This window comes from Semicossyphus pulcher, unplaced genomic scaffold (assembly GCF_022749685.1).
Source record: "Semicossyphus pulcher isolate SPU_LCO1_2020_fin unplaced genomic scaffold, fSemPul1.0.p SCAF_26, whole genome shotgun sequence".
In the NCBI taxonomy this organism is placed as follows: Eukaryota; Metazoa; Chordata; class Actinopteri; order Labriformes; family Labridae; genus Semicossyphus; species Semicossyphus pulcher.
In genome coordinates, this window is record NW_027211700.1 from 3018848 (window position 1) to 3036101 (window position 17254).

At 41.6% G+C, this 17254-nt stretch overlaps 2 protein-coding genes across 2 annotated transcripts in view; one reads left to right on the forward strand and one right to left on the reverse strand.

Moving 5' to 3' along the window:
* Positions 1-1882: 1882 nt before the first annotated feature.
* il4i1 (interleukin 4 induced 1) lies at positions 1883-8741 on the reverse strand. The gene is made up of 8 exons (XM_069676633.1): positions 8696-8741; positions 7896-8001; positions 5398-5612; positions 5191-5303; positions 4025-4226; positions 3251-3319; positions 3031-3167; positions 1883-2868 (listed from the first exon to the last, which is right to left on the reverse strand). Exons 2-8 carry the CDS (start codon positions 7924-7926, stop codon positions 2100-2102), a joined length of 1536 nt encoding a protein of 511 aa, XP_069532734.1. The 5' UTR covers positions 7927-8001; positions 8696-8741; the 3' UTR covers positions 1883-2099.
* A 3956-nt stretch (positions 8742-12697) lies between these two features.
* The window catches only part of LOC138604638 (sorting nexin-19-like), a 47785-nt gene continuing 43228 nt past the window's right edge, over positions 12698-17254 (forward strand). Inside the window, exons 1-4 of the mRNA XM_069676594.1 lie at positions 12698-12771; positions 14377-14659; positions 14821-15015; positions 15281-16507. Of these exons, the coding sequence (XP_069532695.1) occupies positions 14399-14659; positions 14821-15015; positions 15281-16507 (1683 nt within the window). The 5' untranslated portion in view covers positions 12698-12771; positions 14377-14398. The remainder of the gene's footprint in view (positions 12772-14376; positions 14660-14820; positions 15016-15280; positions 16508-17254) is intronic.

Here is a 17254-nt window from a genome sequence, read left to right on the forward strand (position 1 = left end):
CGCTGCGTCGTTAAAGATAAAACCAGGTTCCTTTGACCTCTTTTAAAAAGCAGTTTCAAGTTTTGACCCCTTGACGCGCTTCAGCTTCCACTAAACAAGACACAACTGAGTCACTTAAACCAGGAAAGAATCCAAATGATGCAATACATAAAAAATGTCCATTAAATGAAAACAGATTGGTGCAGCCCAGCTCTTTGGTCGGGAACCACTGGACTAAAATACCTAACACTAAAGTCAGTACCACTAGTTCCAAATCTACCAACTACAGCAGTTACATGTTACATACTGTACATATGAGTATTATCAGTCCAATATTATGTTTTACAGTTATAATATATAATCAGTCACAAGGGACAGTTTTGCACAACAAGTACTTTTAGTTTTAGTTCTTTCAGTACATACAGATAATAAAACAACATAGTTTTACTCAAGTCGGACTTGTAATGGAATGTTTTGACATTACTGTATAGTGATCTTTCCTCTGCTGGCAGCAGATTTTCCGGCAAGCATTCAAGTGATACAATTCACTTGCACAACGCTGTATGAACCATAGGCTGTTCGAAATGTTGTACTACATCCTACATACTATATGCTATATACTGCATACTGCGTTCAGCGGTAGTCTGTAGTATGGAGGATGGCGCCCCTTCTGCTGGACTGCTGCTAATGTCCATCATTTCAACTGCCAATGTGACGTTCCAGCGCTTTGCATTGTGGGATACAGTAGGCGAGGTAGAGTGGTCCGATGCATACTGGAGATTTTCTCCGAATCAGTACGACATTCGGGTATTTATGGTCAAATCAGTACGTGCTAGTATAGTATGACATTTCAAACACAGCAATAGACTGAAGATGAAGTGAAGCCAAACCCTCTCTATCGCCCCCTGCTGACTGGCTGCAGTATAGCTCATAAAGCCCGCCTCCTCCATGTTAACAGATGGGACATGAGTCAAACTATAAAATCAAAATACACGTCTAATACATTTTTCTCAAACATGGTTTCTGTCATTATAGTTAGTTCTTATCCTGCTGATTTATGTCCAAGTGTTCATTTCAATAACCTTTATTTATAAATCACAAAATCGAAGTTACAACGTGCTTTACAAAGGCAGCGAAGCAAAACAGGTCATAAAATCAAAGGCAGATAAAAAAATTAGTCATTTTACAAATATATAAAATTCATTTAAAAGAACCCTAAAAAGACATTAAAAGTTTACTTTCATTAGTTATTTGATGCCATAAAAAGGGGGCGTGGCCTCATGATTGACAGCTCTGTTGACAAATGAGGCTCCTGCAGCATTTTGTTCCCGAATCGCAGAGTAGAGGAGGAACGGCGAGAGGAGACGTAGCTAACACTAACACTACAGTCAGTACAGTACACTTTCCATAAGAGTGAATATCTGCTTCAGACCAACACGCTTGGACAGAATGACAGAATCAGTGAACAACTGATCATTAGATATCTATCTAAATCAATAAATATATACATAACACACAAAATAGACGTCATCGGAGGGCGTTAATATCAAAGACTGTTTTTAAAAAGTGGACGTAGATTCTGGTTGTAGTGGTGAAGCCTTAAACCTGCTTCCTTTCTAATGACCAGCAGGGGGCGACTCCACTGGCTGTGAAAAGAAGTCTAATTATATGACTGGAGAATGAGCCCACTTCTGAGTTCATTTATGGAGTTTACGGTCTCGACCTCTAGTTTCACGTCAGCTTCAAAACAGCATGCTGTTCATTCAGTATATATTATGCTCCCGGGACGCTTCAGGGCGTGGCTACCTGTGATTGACAAGACACAACCACAGCGACATGTCAACCAGCATAGAGGCAAAAAATGCGTATTCACCCTGACGACCAAATATGGTCACTTCCTGTTTTTAAAAAACTGGTGAAGGCCACAATGCCGAACTTCAGGCTTGAAAAGGTGGATGTAGAAACCAGTGGGTGATGTCCTGGTGGCTTTGTTCACTTCTTTCATACGGCCTATGATTAAAACTGATTGACAAATATCAACAATCTAATCTAGTAAACAAATACAAACCCTATCAGATTGAAAATGGAGGAACATATTTTAAAAACAACAACATATAATACTAAAGTGTAAGGCTGTTGATGTTTTTCGCTGCCCTGAGCGCAGACTTCATGGCAGTCTCAATCCACCCGTGTGGTGTAGCTGTGTGTTCTCCTGCAAAGTGCACCCGCCCCTCGCTCTGGAACAGTTCTTGGGCGTACCATCCCTGCTGGTAGGGCGTGAAGAGGGCGAACGCTCCTAAGCTGTACGGATCCAAGCCCCACTTCTTCACCAGCCCACCTGTGCACAAAGGCCTGATGTAGTCTCCGTGGATCTTCACCAAATCTTCCAGCACGATGGCCATCAGCTCGTCATCGCTCAACCCTTGGAAGAGGGTGGAGTCGTCGGCGCATGTGTAGGAGGCGAGGAGGGCCCCCGCGGCTGTACCCGGGAAGCTGTGGCTGGGGTAGTAGATGAAGCGGGAGGGCCGGTCTGTGATGCTCTTCCCTCCTCTGATGCCCTCTTCCTCCCAGAATCGCCGACGAAAGCTAAGAATCACCTTGGTGGAGCTGGCGTAGTGAACCGAGCGCAGGGCATCCGCCTTTTCTCTAGACAGAGGCGGCTGGAAGTCGATGAAGACGCTGGCTTTGGCTGTGGACGTAACCAGAGCGTAGTCCACTGTGAGGTTGAACAGGGAGGCTGAATTATGCAAGTCCTGGTACGTCACGGTCACGTTGCTGCCGCCTGTCTGGTTTATTAGCTTGACCTTGGAGTTGAGGAGGATGGTAGCGTTCAGCAGCTGGTAGAAAGCCCTCGGGAGGTGGTCAAAGCCGTCTGTCACTTCATAATACCTAAAAAAAACACCCAAGTAAATCATCAACGTTTTAATCTCTAAGACTTGTAGCTAAATAAATGTTAAACATTTCTGCAAAAAACATGTGTAAGGCCAAAGTTTGATTGACAGGCTGATTCTGCCAGACCCAAAACACAGAGATAAAACGAACATGTCTTACGCGGTGTTGTCGCTGATGTCTGACTGTATGTACAGCATCTCTCTCAGCGACGTGTAGAAGAGGCTGTTCTCATTCAGGACGTCCCCGATCATCCTCAGAGCACCTCGGCTCAGGTTCCCCTCCTTCACCAGGTATTCCTGTAATGATGTGTAAACCAGTAAGTATATGGGAACATTTTTCATTCAGTTTACGTTTACACAATGTCAAAATGAATCTTTACCTTCACTGTGTAAGAATCGTATTTTTTCAACATGGCACTGCAGCCCATCACCTTCAAGTCGTCCCTCACCTGTGCACAGAGAACAATACTTAAAAAAGTAAACAATATGCTAGCAATGTTTGGGATGTACCACAGACTGTATAAAAAGATGGCCGACATGACAGCTCCCTAAAAGTGAAGCCAAACCCTCTCCACCGCCCCCTGCTGATTGGCTGCAGTATAGCTCATAAAGCCCGCCTCCTCCATGTTAACAGATGGGACATGAGTCAAACTATAAAATCAAAATACACGTCTAATACATTTTTCTCAAACATGGTTTCTGTCATTATAGTTAGTTATTATCATGCTGATTTATGTCCAAGTGTTCATTTTTCTGACAAGTTTACTTTTAATTAGTTATTTAATGCTATAAAAAATGGGTGTGGCCTCATGATTGACAGCTCTGTTGACAAATGGGGCTCCTGCAGCGTTCTGTTCCCAAGTAGCAGAGTAGAGGAGGAACGGCGAGAGGAGACGTAACTAACACTAACACTACAGTCATTGAACTTTCCATCAGCGTGAATATCTGCCTCAGACCGACACAAGAAGCTGTTCTGATGTTAAACACACCGACGTACGGGATCTTTTTTCAGTCATTTATACTGCTCAGTTTCTGGCTCCAAATCAAGTCACTTGCGCAAGATGGCAGCATCCGCCTCGGGAGTATTTTGGCTTCAAATAAGTGCAATGAGAGGTGGTGGAGACTATGTATGTGTCGGTGGGATGTTAACAAACCTTCCAGAGCGCCTCACTGAAGATCTTAGCGGCTGACTTCCCCCTCTCTCTCTCATTCAGGCTGTAGTTGAGCACAGCAGGGTTGCTTTCCACCGCGTAGGTTTTCTCTAGCACGCCATTTACAAAGTAGTACGTGTTGATGTCGTCTTGGATAAAGTGGTTTAAGGAAATTTGTAGTTTGTTGGCAAAGGTGAGCAGAATCCTGTGAAAAAGAAGAAAAATCTAATAGAGGGAATTAACATTCTGCTTTAGGAGCGGGTTACGGTTAGGGTTGATTTTTTTGCCAATAGGGGTCTGTGCGACAAGATATCACCAATAACAAACAATATTATCAGCTTACAGAAGGACATATAGTGTGTAAAGAATAGTTTTGTCTTAGAAGACTCATTGCATCCTCTCTGCTCCCTGACTTCGTCTGTGTGTTTGGTGCAGGGCAGGTCAAGTAGAGTGGCTGAAGGTGACACACATACCCCTTTCCCACTGACATTAACGCGCTGACGCAAGTTTTTCAGATCCGGAAAGACCCACTTATAAATGCTGATTGTCTCTTTTCCCATTGCCAGTGAAGTATACTCCTGTCGGTCTCTTTTCTGCTGCGTCACCATCTGACACCACAAACGCGCCCTAAACAGGGTTAGCAACCATTAAAGATGTTACGGTGGTTAGGTCTTTATTGTATCTATTACTCGTTCAGTCTGTTTATCAAACTCAACGCTGAAAAATGTCATTCAACGATGTTCGAGCGCTGCTTGGACAGAGACAGGCAGAATTTGTAGCTGAGATGACGAGGAGTCGCAGAAGACAGGGGGCAGAGACTAGCGTGTCGACCCGCTGTGTTCCCTCCATTGCCGATCGGAGCCGAGGCGATAATTACCCGGGTCTGAATGCTGATTGTAGCCTTCCCACTAAGCAAAAAAGCCTGGTGTTAGCAGGTGTTTGACCAGTGGGAAAGCGGCTTAATCAAAGCGCAAGACTGAACAAAAATTGCTAATTTAATACCAGATTATTAGCTTCTATAGCTACAGCAGGGCCATCAGAAAACACTGCGTAACTATAACTGAATTTGAGAGCTAAAGAAGTACATTTTGTCCCTCTGAAATTCAAAACAAGTCCTTCAGAATAGCACTTAAGTCCACACATGACATACCATGGCCCAGTAGACTCACTTGTGAAAGCTGGGGATCCTCATGGGGCCCATCTCTGCGTACCAGCCCTCTTTCGTGTTCCTGAACGTCTCCACGCGTCCTCCAACACGGTTACTCGCTTCTATTATGGTCACCTGTTCATGGGGGACACCAAATGTCAGGTATGATCAGTAACCGCTCAGAAAAAGTCTCTTAACAGTAACATTTCAGGTGTTTTGTACTCTCTACCTTGTGTCCAGCATCCTCTAAAAACTTTGCAGCGGTCAGTCCAGCGATGCCCCCTCCGATGATGGCGACATGACGGGGGGTCTTAGTGGCAGGAAGTCCTTTTTCCACGATTTCCAGGAGCTCGCTGTAGTCGGTGTCTTGGAGGCAGTCATACAGGGGGTCTCCAAAGATCCCACTCACAGCAAACACCACCATCCCGACTAATACCAGAGGAACTGAAAGAGGAAGACAACATCAAATTGAGAAACACAATACAAAGGAGGTTCATGCCAACAAAAAGTACCCACATGTGTACAGGTACCATGGAAATACACAAATACAACCCTTCTATTCATGGGAGAGTACGAGGAATGTCAGCTTTTGTTTTGCACATCAACAGTCAGTAAGATGGAGAGATTGCATCAATCAGGGTCACTCAGGTAGTCAGGTAACTACTAACATGGCATTCAAAAAGTTCCCTTAAATAGCAACAATTAAAACTTGTGTCTCATGCATTTCCTGGAAATATCTTTACAGTGGTTAGGATGACAAAAAAAGGGGCGGGGCTTGTCTTTTAGGGATGTAGAGTGACAATCTGGAAGATTTTCATGTAAACAAACGTCTGTTAAGTCTCTTTCTATCGCTGAATGGGGCAACACAACAGTGACTGAGCCTATGGCCCACTGATGAAAGCCTTTGCATTTGCAGAATCACAGACTGGGCGTCTGTGGTGACTTTTGCATAAAACAAATCACAAGCGGCGCCCAGTTAGTGACGCGTTTTCCATCACCCAGCAGTGGTTGGTCTGCCAGAGAGGATAGGCGGTGTTGCGAATAAACAGTAATCAGTAACTCTTTATAATACAGCCCGCAACTTGTCGTGTAATATCGTCGCATGTATCAATTCCACAGACTGTATAAAAAAGATGGATGACACGACAGCTCCCTAAAAGTGCAGTCAAACCCTCTCTGTCGCCCCCTGCTGACTGGCTGCAGTATAGGTCATGAAGCCCGCCTCCTCCATGTTAACAGATGGGACATGGGTCAGACTAAAATACATTTTTCTCAAACATGGTTTCTGTCATTATAGTTAGTTCTTATCATGCTGATTTATGTCCAAGTGTTCATTTTTCTAACAAGTTTATTTCTAATTAGTTATTTGATGCTATAAAAATGATGATTGACAGCTCTGTTGACAAATTCGGCTCCTGCAGCTGATCAGTTCCGGGTGAGCAGAGCGGAGGATGAACAGCGAGAGGAGACGTAACTAAAACAATCACTACAGTCATTGAAGTTTCCATACCTGTGAACTTTAACCTCAGACCAACACAGAGAAGCTGATCTGCTGTTAAACACGCCGGTGTGCGAGATCCTTGCTGTTTTTTCAGTAAGTTAAGTGTGTGTTTTGGTTAGCGGAAGTGGTTACGGCGGTGCCACCTGCCATTCTCTACTGCACAGACTCTGGCTCCAAATGACGTCACCATCGCAAGATGGCAGCGCCTATCACAGGGGCTATATTGGCATCACTTTCGAGCAAACGGAGACGCGTTGTCCATCTATAGTCATTGATCAATTCTCAAATGTAGGTATAGTGGAGTAAGAGAGTAACAATTAAGAATTTTAGAGGCAAGAAGAAAAAGGTTACACTAAGTATTTTGTCAGTACTAGGTACCTACAGTGTAATTTAAAGAAAGGAGAAATGATTTATACTCATTATACCTACACTGTACCCTGAAAGTATCCAGTAAGATGAGGGGTACAGGCTGTATTATGAATCAACTATGGCTGAACAAACAAAGAAAAGATGGATGACTACAGATACAACTTCAACAAGAAGTGAAAATCCAAAGAAGAAGAAACAAACTCGACGCTCAGATGAAGCAAACAGTCTGAAAAGGAAAGCGACCGTCAGCCAGGAAAATCAAGAGTTACAACCGGAGCCAACCGTGGACGTCACACATGCAGCACTGTGTGGATATCTGGTGCCGCCAAAGAGAACGACACTGAGATCTCCGAGATTAACACTTTAAATACAGTACAGATGCTCTAATGTGAAAAAAACCCCACTCCTTTCCTCTAATGGCTGAAGATTCTTTCAATTTCAGTCATTAACCACACAAAGATGATTAAAAAAGAGATCGAAGTACTTAAATCAAGTATGAATGTAGCTCGTAGTTCCTAAGGAATGAACTAATTTGATTAAATGTCGCATCACTGGCAACCAGAAAATTCCCCTGTAAAACCACCAAACCTCCAACACAAACAATATAATTGTTTCCATCCTTTACTGCTTAAACGAGCAGAACTGAGTGTCTCTTAATAATCGCATAAAAATTCTCTGGCATTTCCACATTAGTCAGACTATTTTGAGTTCTTCCTCTTTTGATGCAGGCTTTTAACATTTTCTCTTAAAGTACATGTAAAAAGTTACTTCATAATTCAGTTAATTACAACAAAAAGTATCAGTCTTGTAACTTTTAAATAAGTGCGTAATGTAATAGAAGTTTCTTTCATACTTACAGAACTTGCACAGAGCCGTGTGAGGGATCATCTTGAGGATGGAGCTCCACAGTTTGGACGTCTTCCCTCTGCTGCCGAAACTGACACTCTGAGAGGAAAAGGAAACCTAGCAAACACAAGCAAACTGAGTGTAAGAGTCAGTATTAACATGAACAGAATCTGCTGTACTAAACTTCTATTTTATATAATGTCCATGGTCGATCAAAATAAATGTAATCAGATCAAATGTGAGCAGTTTTTCCTTAAATAACATAAAAAATACATTAGATTTGGTACAGGTGATACATTTTTTGCATATCCATCTAAAATAAGAGATAAATAAAAGACTATCTCTGCACTGCACTCACCTTTAACAAAGGTAATGTCTCGTAGGTTGTTGTGAGCCTATGCATGACTGAGGAGAAATGACCGAGTCCGTGATCAAGCTAAACTTTCAACGCTGTCTCTCCGTATACGAGAGCAGCCTGGAAAACCTGGAAGCGTGGTATGTGTGAAATTGCACACAACGTAATTTTAATGAGGGGACTGTGCGGCTCCTCAGGTCTTCCAGAAATATTTTCCCACACCGGCTCGAGAGTCAACCACACTGAACAAATCAGATTAGTGAGGTTATACTATTCATCAGTGGAGCTCATTTCCTCCATCTTCACTCATTTCAATATCTGACCTGAAAGTGCTCGTTCACGACCCAGTAAATATCAAATTTTACTTTAAACATACTTAAAAACATTCAAAGTCTTTATTTCTTCTATAGGAAATATCTTTTATTTTGTATTTATCTGGAAAAGAAATTAACTTACCTTTAAAAGTAGGTCTTTATGGCCAAAATAAAGCAGCTCCAGCTGCTCTCACTGTTCTGTGTGCGGCAGACATCAGCACACAGAGGGTCTTTATAGGCTGCAGTAAATGAAACCAAAAGCAAGAAGATACCAACAGTTTCATTTTCCTGACAACAGCTGTAACCACAGCTCACACTGTAGTTTTTGTTTTCAAACTAAAATGCTGATTTAACACTTTTGTTGTCAGAGGAAGTCTGTCACATTGTTGATATTTTCACCATAAAAGGGTTGCTACTTAAAAGTTGAATACTAGTTTCGTGCATGTACTTGGTCTGATGTTATATCCTGTCTGTGACAAGCAAAGCACATTGTTAACTGAGGTGGGGACTTCTTAACCATTTTTCACATTCTAAAGTAAAAAAAATTAAACTTGACATTTTTTATATAATCTTCTTCCAGTTAAAAGTCTTCACAATTATATATATTTACTTGGTAGAGGAGAGAATAAAGTGTCTTGTTATACTTTTGCTAATGACCTGCTGTACGCTAGCTTTAAGATATAACAAACATTAGCCAACATGTTGGTTTGAGGCAACTTGTCTCGTTGATTTTTGATCACCGAGACAAGTTGCCAGTATACATAGACAGAGAGTCTGTTTGTCAACGGTTGTCGTAATTTTGCATTTTGTGAATGTGTTTTTAAAGAAAGGAAGGGATGGTCTGGAATTATTACATCAGTGAAGGAGGCACTTCTTGCCTGCCTTGGCGGTGCCTGCCTTTTACGGTTTCACTAGGTAAAAAAAGTAAGATCCCAAGATATTTAAAAGAGTATGAAAAGTGTGACAAGATGCCCCGGTCTCCCCTACTCGTACTTGTAAAACTACACCAATAAAACCGCACCCGATAACACTTCACGGCTTGACGTTAGCCTCCAGTTAGTTAAGCAGGTAGGCGGAGTAGCAGCATTGTCACTTTTCAGAAAAAGGCTTCGTCCTCACAGACAGCACTAACATATGGTTACTGTAAGCACCGTAACGCAAACACGCAGCTCATCCTGAGTGGGCCCATTGCACAGAGCAATCATTTCAAAGTGGCAACGAAATTTAACAGAGCACTATATAACACGGGACACAATTAATAGAGTTAATTATATCGAGTACATTTTAAACTGTTGGAGCTTTTTAACATGTATGCTGTGGTTTTTACTTTATCGTGTTTTTAAATTGACCACTGTGCGCCCCGCAGCTTCAACGTCAGGTGAGGGAGACCCCGGTATGCCCCCGATCAATCTCGGATCTGACGTCTGACGACGATATAGCGTCTGCGGTGAACATGCCGGTGAAGGTACCCACCGGGGTAATCGGGAGAAGCGACTTCCAGCCAAGACTTTCTTTTTCGCGTGCTGCATCGTTTACAGATAAATAAACAGTTTTTCTTGTGATTTACTTTAATTAACGGGTCTTACCTCCGCCTAAATTTCAACATCATGATGTAGATTAGTAACAAGTCAACATGAAGCTGTCAGGTCTGTCCTCAAGAGAAGAAAACTTCTTTTAAAATGCTCGTTTGTTACTGGAGTCAAGCCAGCCTCCACTTTGATTAACACAGTCAAGCCAGCCGCCACTTTGATTAACACAGTCAAGCCAGCCGCCACTTTGATTAACACAGTCAAGCCAGCCGCCACTTTGATTAACACAGTCAAGCCAGCCTCCACTTTGATTAACACAGTCAAGCCAGCCGCCACGTTTTTTTGGAGTGCGCATTTTTTATTTTTTTCATTGTATTGATCCCAACACCCTTTTTTTAATCTCTCTTCCTCTGATGTGATGTCGACGCTAATTTCACATCAGAGTGATAGTACAACATCCCAGGGTGTCACTCAGAAAATATCAGGTCATTCTGAAGTGGAATTTCAAAATAAAAGCCCTCTAAAATGTCTTACATGAACTATTTTCTCCCTGGTTTCAGATTAGGATTAAAAGGAAACTACCTGTTGTCACACACTCATTTCACTTCAGGGTGATTGTACAGCCCCCCAGGGTGTCACTCATAAAATATCAGAAATATTTGAATTAATTTTTAAAAAACACAAGGGAATAAAGAAGACGCAACTTACAACTTTTTTACAGGAGCAGGAGATATCTTTCTTTCCAGCTGTCCAGTCTTGGCTTTGAAAGGAGAGGCTCACCTGACCTGCTTAACGTAGCTCAGGTGAGTTCCTACATCACAGGTTACAAAACTATTTAGCAATATGTATAAGTATGATGTATAGCTGAAGGCAGCATTGTTAAAGGTCAAGGGGCAGGTTTTATTTCACATTATGTGTGAAAACACAGAGGTCACTGAACTATTGAGGCTTTAGAAGTGAAGTCAGCCGTGTTAATACATAATGTGAGAGGTAAAGCTCTCGTAACACCCTGAGAAAGCCGGCAGAGGACTCAACTATGAAGACTAGATGTAGGTGTGGAAAATGGTGCAGGTGCATTGGGAAAGGAGAAAGGGAAAAATAATCAGAGTTTAGAGGTATAAGCAGGTAATGCTAGAGAGTAAGGAGCTGGTGGAGGACAAAACTGAGCTATAAGGAGGAGAAATATCTGCCTAAAACTCATCAGACGTCCAGAAACTCAACTTTAGAGAATACTTATTTGCAATGCGTCTGCTGGATGTGTTTTTAAACCATTTTTATTCGTTGTGTTTTTTGCATGTTGTCAGGATGTTTGGAAGGTCAACCAAACCTGCAATCATAAATCCTGTCAGCATATTGACGTGCAAAACGTACAAATTCAGCTGTGATTTTCATTTTTTCCAAACATTAAACTTGGACCAAAGTCCAATAAGGTGCAAAATGTTTTATTGAATGATTTAATGTTTTTGTGGTGTGGAGAAAGTGTGCAGACGTTGTCTTTTTTCTCCAATGAAGCTTAAAAACACACTCACTGTCTGTGTTCAATATGGAGTTAAAGCCAGGAGCCTATTAGCTTAGCTTAGCATAAAGACTAGAAGTGTTAGTACCTGCAGCTGTTAAACTCTCTACCTCAATATTCACACAAACATTAATACAACTAGTAACACTAACAACAACAAAATAAATGTTTTCTTTTACATATATATATATATATATATATATATATATATATAGCTGCAGAAAGTAGCTTGCTTTTTAGCTGTAGAAGTCAACAGCATTTCTGAAGTGAAACTTTTGTAAAATGAATATAACTGATAGTAACTGAATACTTTGCAGGTTGCAGTATGAAGACTTTCTCACGCTTTGTTGCCACTTAGTTTCCTTTGTGGTGTGCCATCTCGTCTATGTGAGAAATTATAACGTTTTCCTACCAAGCAAAAAAAAAAGTCCCACACTAATGATTTAAAATGTAGTTGGGCTGCTAAAAGACAACACGAGGATACAAATAATAACAGGCAGATAATAAACAATATTGCATTAGTAGAGTAAACATAAGAAATAAATGCTTTCTTTTACAAATATATATATATATATTTATATATGTGTATATATATGTGCATATATGTGTATATATATATATATATATATATTTGCGAATCACTTTTTCTAGGATCTATGCCCATTCTAACTGATCAAATCAAAACAGGAAGATATTCCTTTAAATGTTCTGGTTTATGTTCCTTGTTTGAATTAAATGTTGAAATCGTTACTATTAGTTACTTTTGCCACTACAGCATTTTAACATTGTGCTCTCCTCCACATTTCGTGGAGGAGAGCTGGTAAGTTTGTATTTCTGTTTATATGTACATATTGCTATTACCCATATGTCACTTTATCCCATACCATGTCACTTTAGATTGTCACTTATGTCACTTTTGTTTACCAGTTTTAATAAAGTACTATCTTATCATATCCTATGTTCAAAAAGGGCAGTATACTGACAGAAACAAACTCCTACGTAATGATTTCTTGAAGACGTTCAACGCTTGTCCTGAAATGACTACACATCCCATAAGTCCTAGCCGCCTTCATGAACATACGTCATGATACAGGAAGTAAACAAACCAGATGAAACGGTTGTCATCAAGACGCTCACGAGACCTAACTTTGAGTGCCATGACAGCTCGTGCAGGTTGAATATTATTCTCTTTTATTTAAATAAATAGCTAGGGAATTTAATCTGCGATGGGTTGCCAGTTTACATGCTGCACTGCGCCCGCAAAGTGTTCCGTAATGTTGCAGTTGGCTAATGCCACTCAAGTCTATGAGTCCTAGGCTAATGCTAATGTAATTTAACGGAAGTATACCAAAATATGATTATAGGAAAAGAGTGACACCTCAAAAGTATTTATGGGAGACCTCACACAAAAGGATAGCATCTTCTCTTCACTTCGGCATTATTTTAGTACGCAATGTAGGCAATTTTTCAATGAATAATTCGCCTCTCATTTCTAGTCTTCTTCCACGGACGTTGCTAATTAACCTCGGAGGGAGGAGACGGAGAATATACTTTCATGTCAACAAAATCATAAAAAACAATATTATTTAGAAATATATTTATGCAGGTCTACTGACCTGTATGCCGAATGATTTGCTCTTGAACAAAATGTAGGCTGTATGCTCTTAAACCATATTTTACGAGTGAAAGGTGTCTAGCAACAAATAATCTTAAAATTGTCACTTTTATAAGGAGGCTTTGGCTTAGCATTTTCTCCTCAGAAAAGAAAAACCGTTAAAACCGTTATCTGTCTTTTCTAGGCTATGAGAACTAAATACAGATACACAAATAGTGTGACTGAACACTTTTTTGTAAGATATTCAAGCTATTAGGTTTTCGTTTACTTCCGAGACATCGTGCATACTAACATTAGCTGCTAGCTTAAATATGTTTTATCTCCGCTGTAAAGTCCAATTAAATTAGTTGTTTATCTTTAATGTGGTCAGTAACGATAAAAATGAAGCAGCATCTTAATAAGAATCCATTATTTTCTCTCTTCGTAATCGCAACAGCAAGATTTGTACATAAAGAGTTTAAAGAAAAAGGGTTCAAGCTACTACTACGTCTGATAATAAAGTTATAATAATAAGAATAATAGTTATCTTTATATGCCCAGCACCTTTCTTAACAACGTAAGAAGATGCTTATACGGGTGAAATAAAAAATAATAAAATACAATGAAGCGATAATAAACACTGACAATAGAAATGTACATGTTTTTTGGTACTTTATTGTCTGTTTTCTTTGTTACTTTAATTGCAATACTTTCATGTATGCATTTTTATATTTTTATACAATATATATCGTTAACACAATATGAAAATGTTGTTTTTCTGTATCGTCTCAATCATGATGTCACAAAACCAGCGGCTGAACTGCTTTACGGCAAATTTTAAATCATTTTGACAACGTTTTACATTTTAATCTTTGCACGTGGGAGTGATCCTGGAGCGAACCATAAAGGGAGGCGCTGTTCATTAACATGGACAGTAATGTGCAGAAAAGGACTCAGTACCTTTTATTTGTCAAGTATTTAATTCATACAGGATTATCTAAAAATAGACTTTACCATGTGCTTATTTCATGTAGACTAATTATTAGTTAAATTACCAGAAAGCATGCTATATCGTGATCCTATATCGTGATATAGGATTTTAGTCGTATCACCCAGCCCTAGGTGAATTCATGTTATACTTGACCTGTTTCTGATTATTTATTTCCATTGTTTCTGTTTTAAAGGTGTGATGTTGCTCTTGCACACATGATTTCTACATCTCCTCCCGAGGGCGTCCAGCCTCACGGTAACCCCCCCGGTGCAATGTCTGAGGTGTTGGGACAGAGGAGCTTGTTGGGCTTCGGTGTGGTGTTGGCATGGTTGGTGCTGTTCCACCTGTTGGTCAACATCTGGCTGCTATGTGTGTTCACCAGCCTGCTGGTGGTGCTCGGTGGCTGGCTCGGCTCGCAGGCCGTCCTGGAGTCCAACAGTGTGGTTCACCTGGAGAGGTTCATCACCATGGAGCAGGTAAATGTCGAGTTAACTGTTAACCTTTGCAGTTCCATTGCTAGTTTCAATTTTAAGTTGTAGGCATGGTTAAATAGATAATGTTAACCTTCCTCGCTGTAGGGACAAGTTGGCTTATATCTACTTCTATTTACACCTATCACATCTCTTCTAAATTTCAGGTTCCACCATCTGTGGAGGATGAGCGTCACTTGGACCAGGAGATCCACAACACCGTGAGGAAAATCATCAGGGACTTTGTCACCTCCTGGTACTCCACTGTGTCCTCTGAGAGCAGGTTTGAAACAGAGGTTCAGGAGGCCATGATCTCTATGGCCATGGAGCTCAAAATGCGCGCCAGACAGGTCGACAGGAAGGTACTTTGATTTAATCACATATTTTTTTTGATCTTTTGCAAAGTCCTGAAAAACGCCATGTTACTGAAGAAAATACTTTAATAAGCGTTGAGGAGAAAGAAGATAACATTTTTTTTTTGCTGTACATGTCTGGTATTCTAATATCCAAGTAGTTATTTACTATTATTCGTTTCCTTGTACAGAACAGGGACTACTGTGATTTTTGCGGTATCAGTTGTGAAAACCAAAAAACGATCTTTAATGGGATGTTTTTGAATCACTGCAGGAGCTGACCCAGAAGATCCTGGATCTGTTCGGCTGCCACCTGCAGGACTACATCCGAGCCAAGGAGCTGGTGACCGAGCAGCAAATTCCCCTGACATCAAAATGGAGCAGCGAGAGCGAGCAGTTGTGGAAAGCATATTCAAGGATTTCCAAGCCTCACCTCGCCATGACCAGCGACATGGTGGAAGTAAACTACGCCCGTGCAGTTGTCGATTTGTTGCTGCATGTTTTGGTGCCTCCCCCGCACTTGGAGACCCGCACCGGGCGCTTTGTTGTTGGAGAACTTATCACCTGCAATGTTGTGCTCCCTCTCATCGCTAAACTGTCCGACCCTGACTGGTTAAACAGTCTAATGATAGAAATATTTAACAACTCCACCAAACCGCAGGAGCCGATCAGAACAGAGCAACTAACTCCCTCACAGCCAACACTACCGCCACAACCTGCTGAATCAGATCTCACTCCGAGGCAAGAGACACCTCAGAAGAAAAATGACGTTCCTCCACTGAGAGCAGAGACTGAGATGTTTAATCACACAGACACGAGCTCGTCTGAGCTCGCTGCCTATGACGTGATTGACTCAGAAGAGGTGGAGTGTGGGCAGAACATCGCAGAAGAAGAAGAACCCACACGACCCTTTTTGAGGCATTACATGAGAGGAAGCAAATCAAACCCGTTCTACCAGGAAAATGACTCTGACCTGGATTCTCCTTCAGTGGACTACAAACAAAGCTCCATTGATTCCCTGGTTATGATTGGCCAAGAAGAGGGCCTGTATCAGATGAGACAGAAAGATTCTGTTTCATCTGCTGAGAACAGTGTGGACCAGGAGGATGTCTGCCCCAGTCCAGTGGATCTCTCCTGCCCTAAAGTTATGGTGAATTCACAGCCTGTAGAACATCCTAACGGCTGCAGCCCTTCACCAGTCAGAACAAGAGAGGGGACTATCAGCAGCATCCAAGACCTGGAAACGGGGGCCAGTTTCCCTTCAGTGAACCCAGCCAGAGATCTCCTCCTGGGTGTGGAACAGAGCGGGTTGGGGAACTCCACTGAGCTGACTGAAGTGAGTCCGCTGCAGGCCTCGTCCCCGATGCCAACGTTCAGTTTTGAGCCCCTCAGCAGCCCTGATGGACCGGTCATCATCCAGAACCTCCGCATCACCGGCACCATCACAGCGAAGGAGCACCGCGGCACTGGCTCACACCCCTACACTCTTTACACCATCAAAGTAAGGAGATGATATATTGTTTGTTTCTACTTCCAATGGTCATTGTGAATTAATTTATTTGCTCTTCTGTCAGTAGTGTGCGCTTCTAGTGATGTAAGGCCTAGTTCGGGTTTTTGAAGAGGGGCTGTATGAGGTAGTTACTTCCCTCTGATCTCTGGTTCACAAAAATATCCTCTTGTCTCCATCGTGAACGTCATTTCATCGTTTCCATAATTTTGTATTTTCTTTTATTTGTTGTCTCTTCTACAAACCGCTGACACAAACAGCTGCTGTGATACGGTGCACTGCATGCGTATGTATACAGGGCCGTTGTGCAGAGTGAGACATAGTGCCGAGGGAAAGGGCTGTCTGATGATCACACTTAGGGTGACATGTTTGTTTCTATGTAGGACTCTTTTAAGTGGCTAAAGTACGTGGTGCTCCTGACCCGTCTGCAGCTTGGCTTCCGTGTAGGAACTCCAGTTCGCTTCTCACTGTTATTTTCTGTTAGTAAACTTACTATGGATAATACGTCATACAACACCATTTAAAAAAACCCGAACTATCCCTTTAAGTGTTAAAAACAAGCACTTGTAGGATGACGTTGCAGCATTTACAGCCTGTTTTGTTGCCACATGCCTGTGATTTGGCTGGCAATCAGTCTAGGTGTAACCCCGCCTCTCGCCCAATGACAGCTGGGATAGGCTCCAGCGACCCCACGACCCTGAATAGGATAAGCAGTATAGATAATAGAGGGGTTCAGTGTTT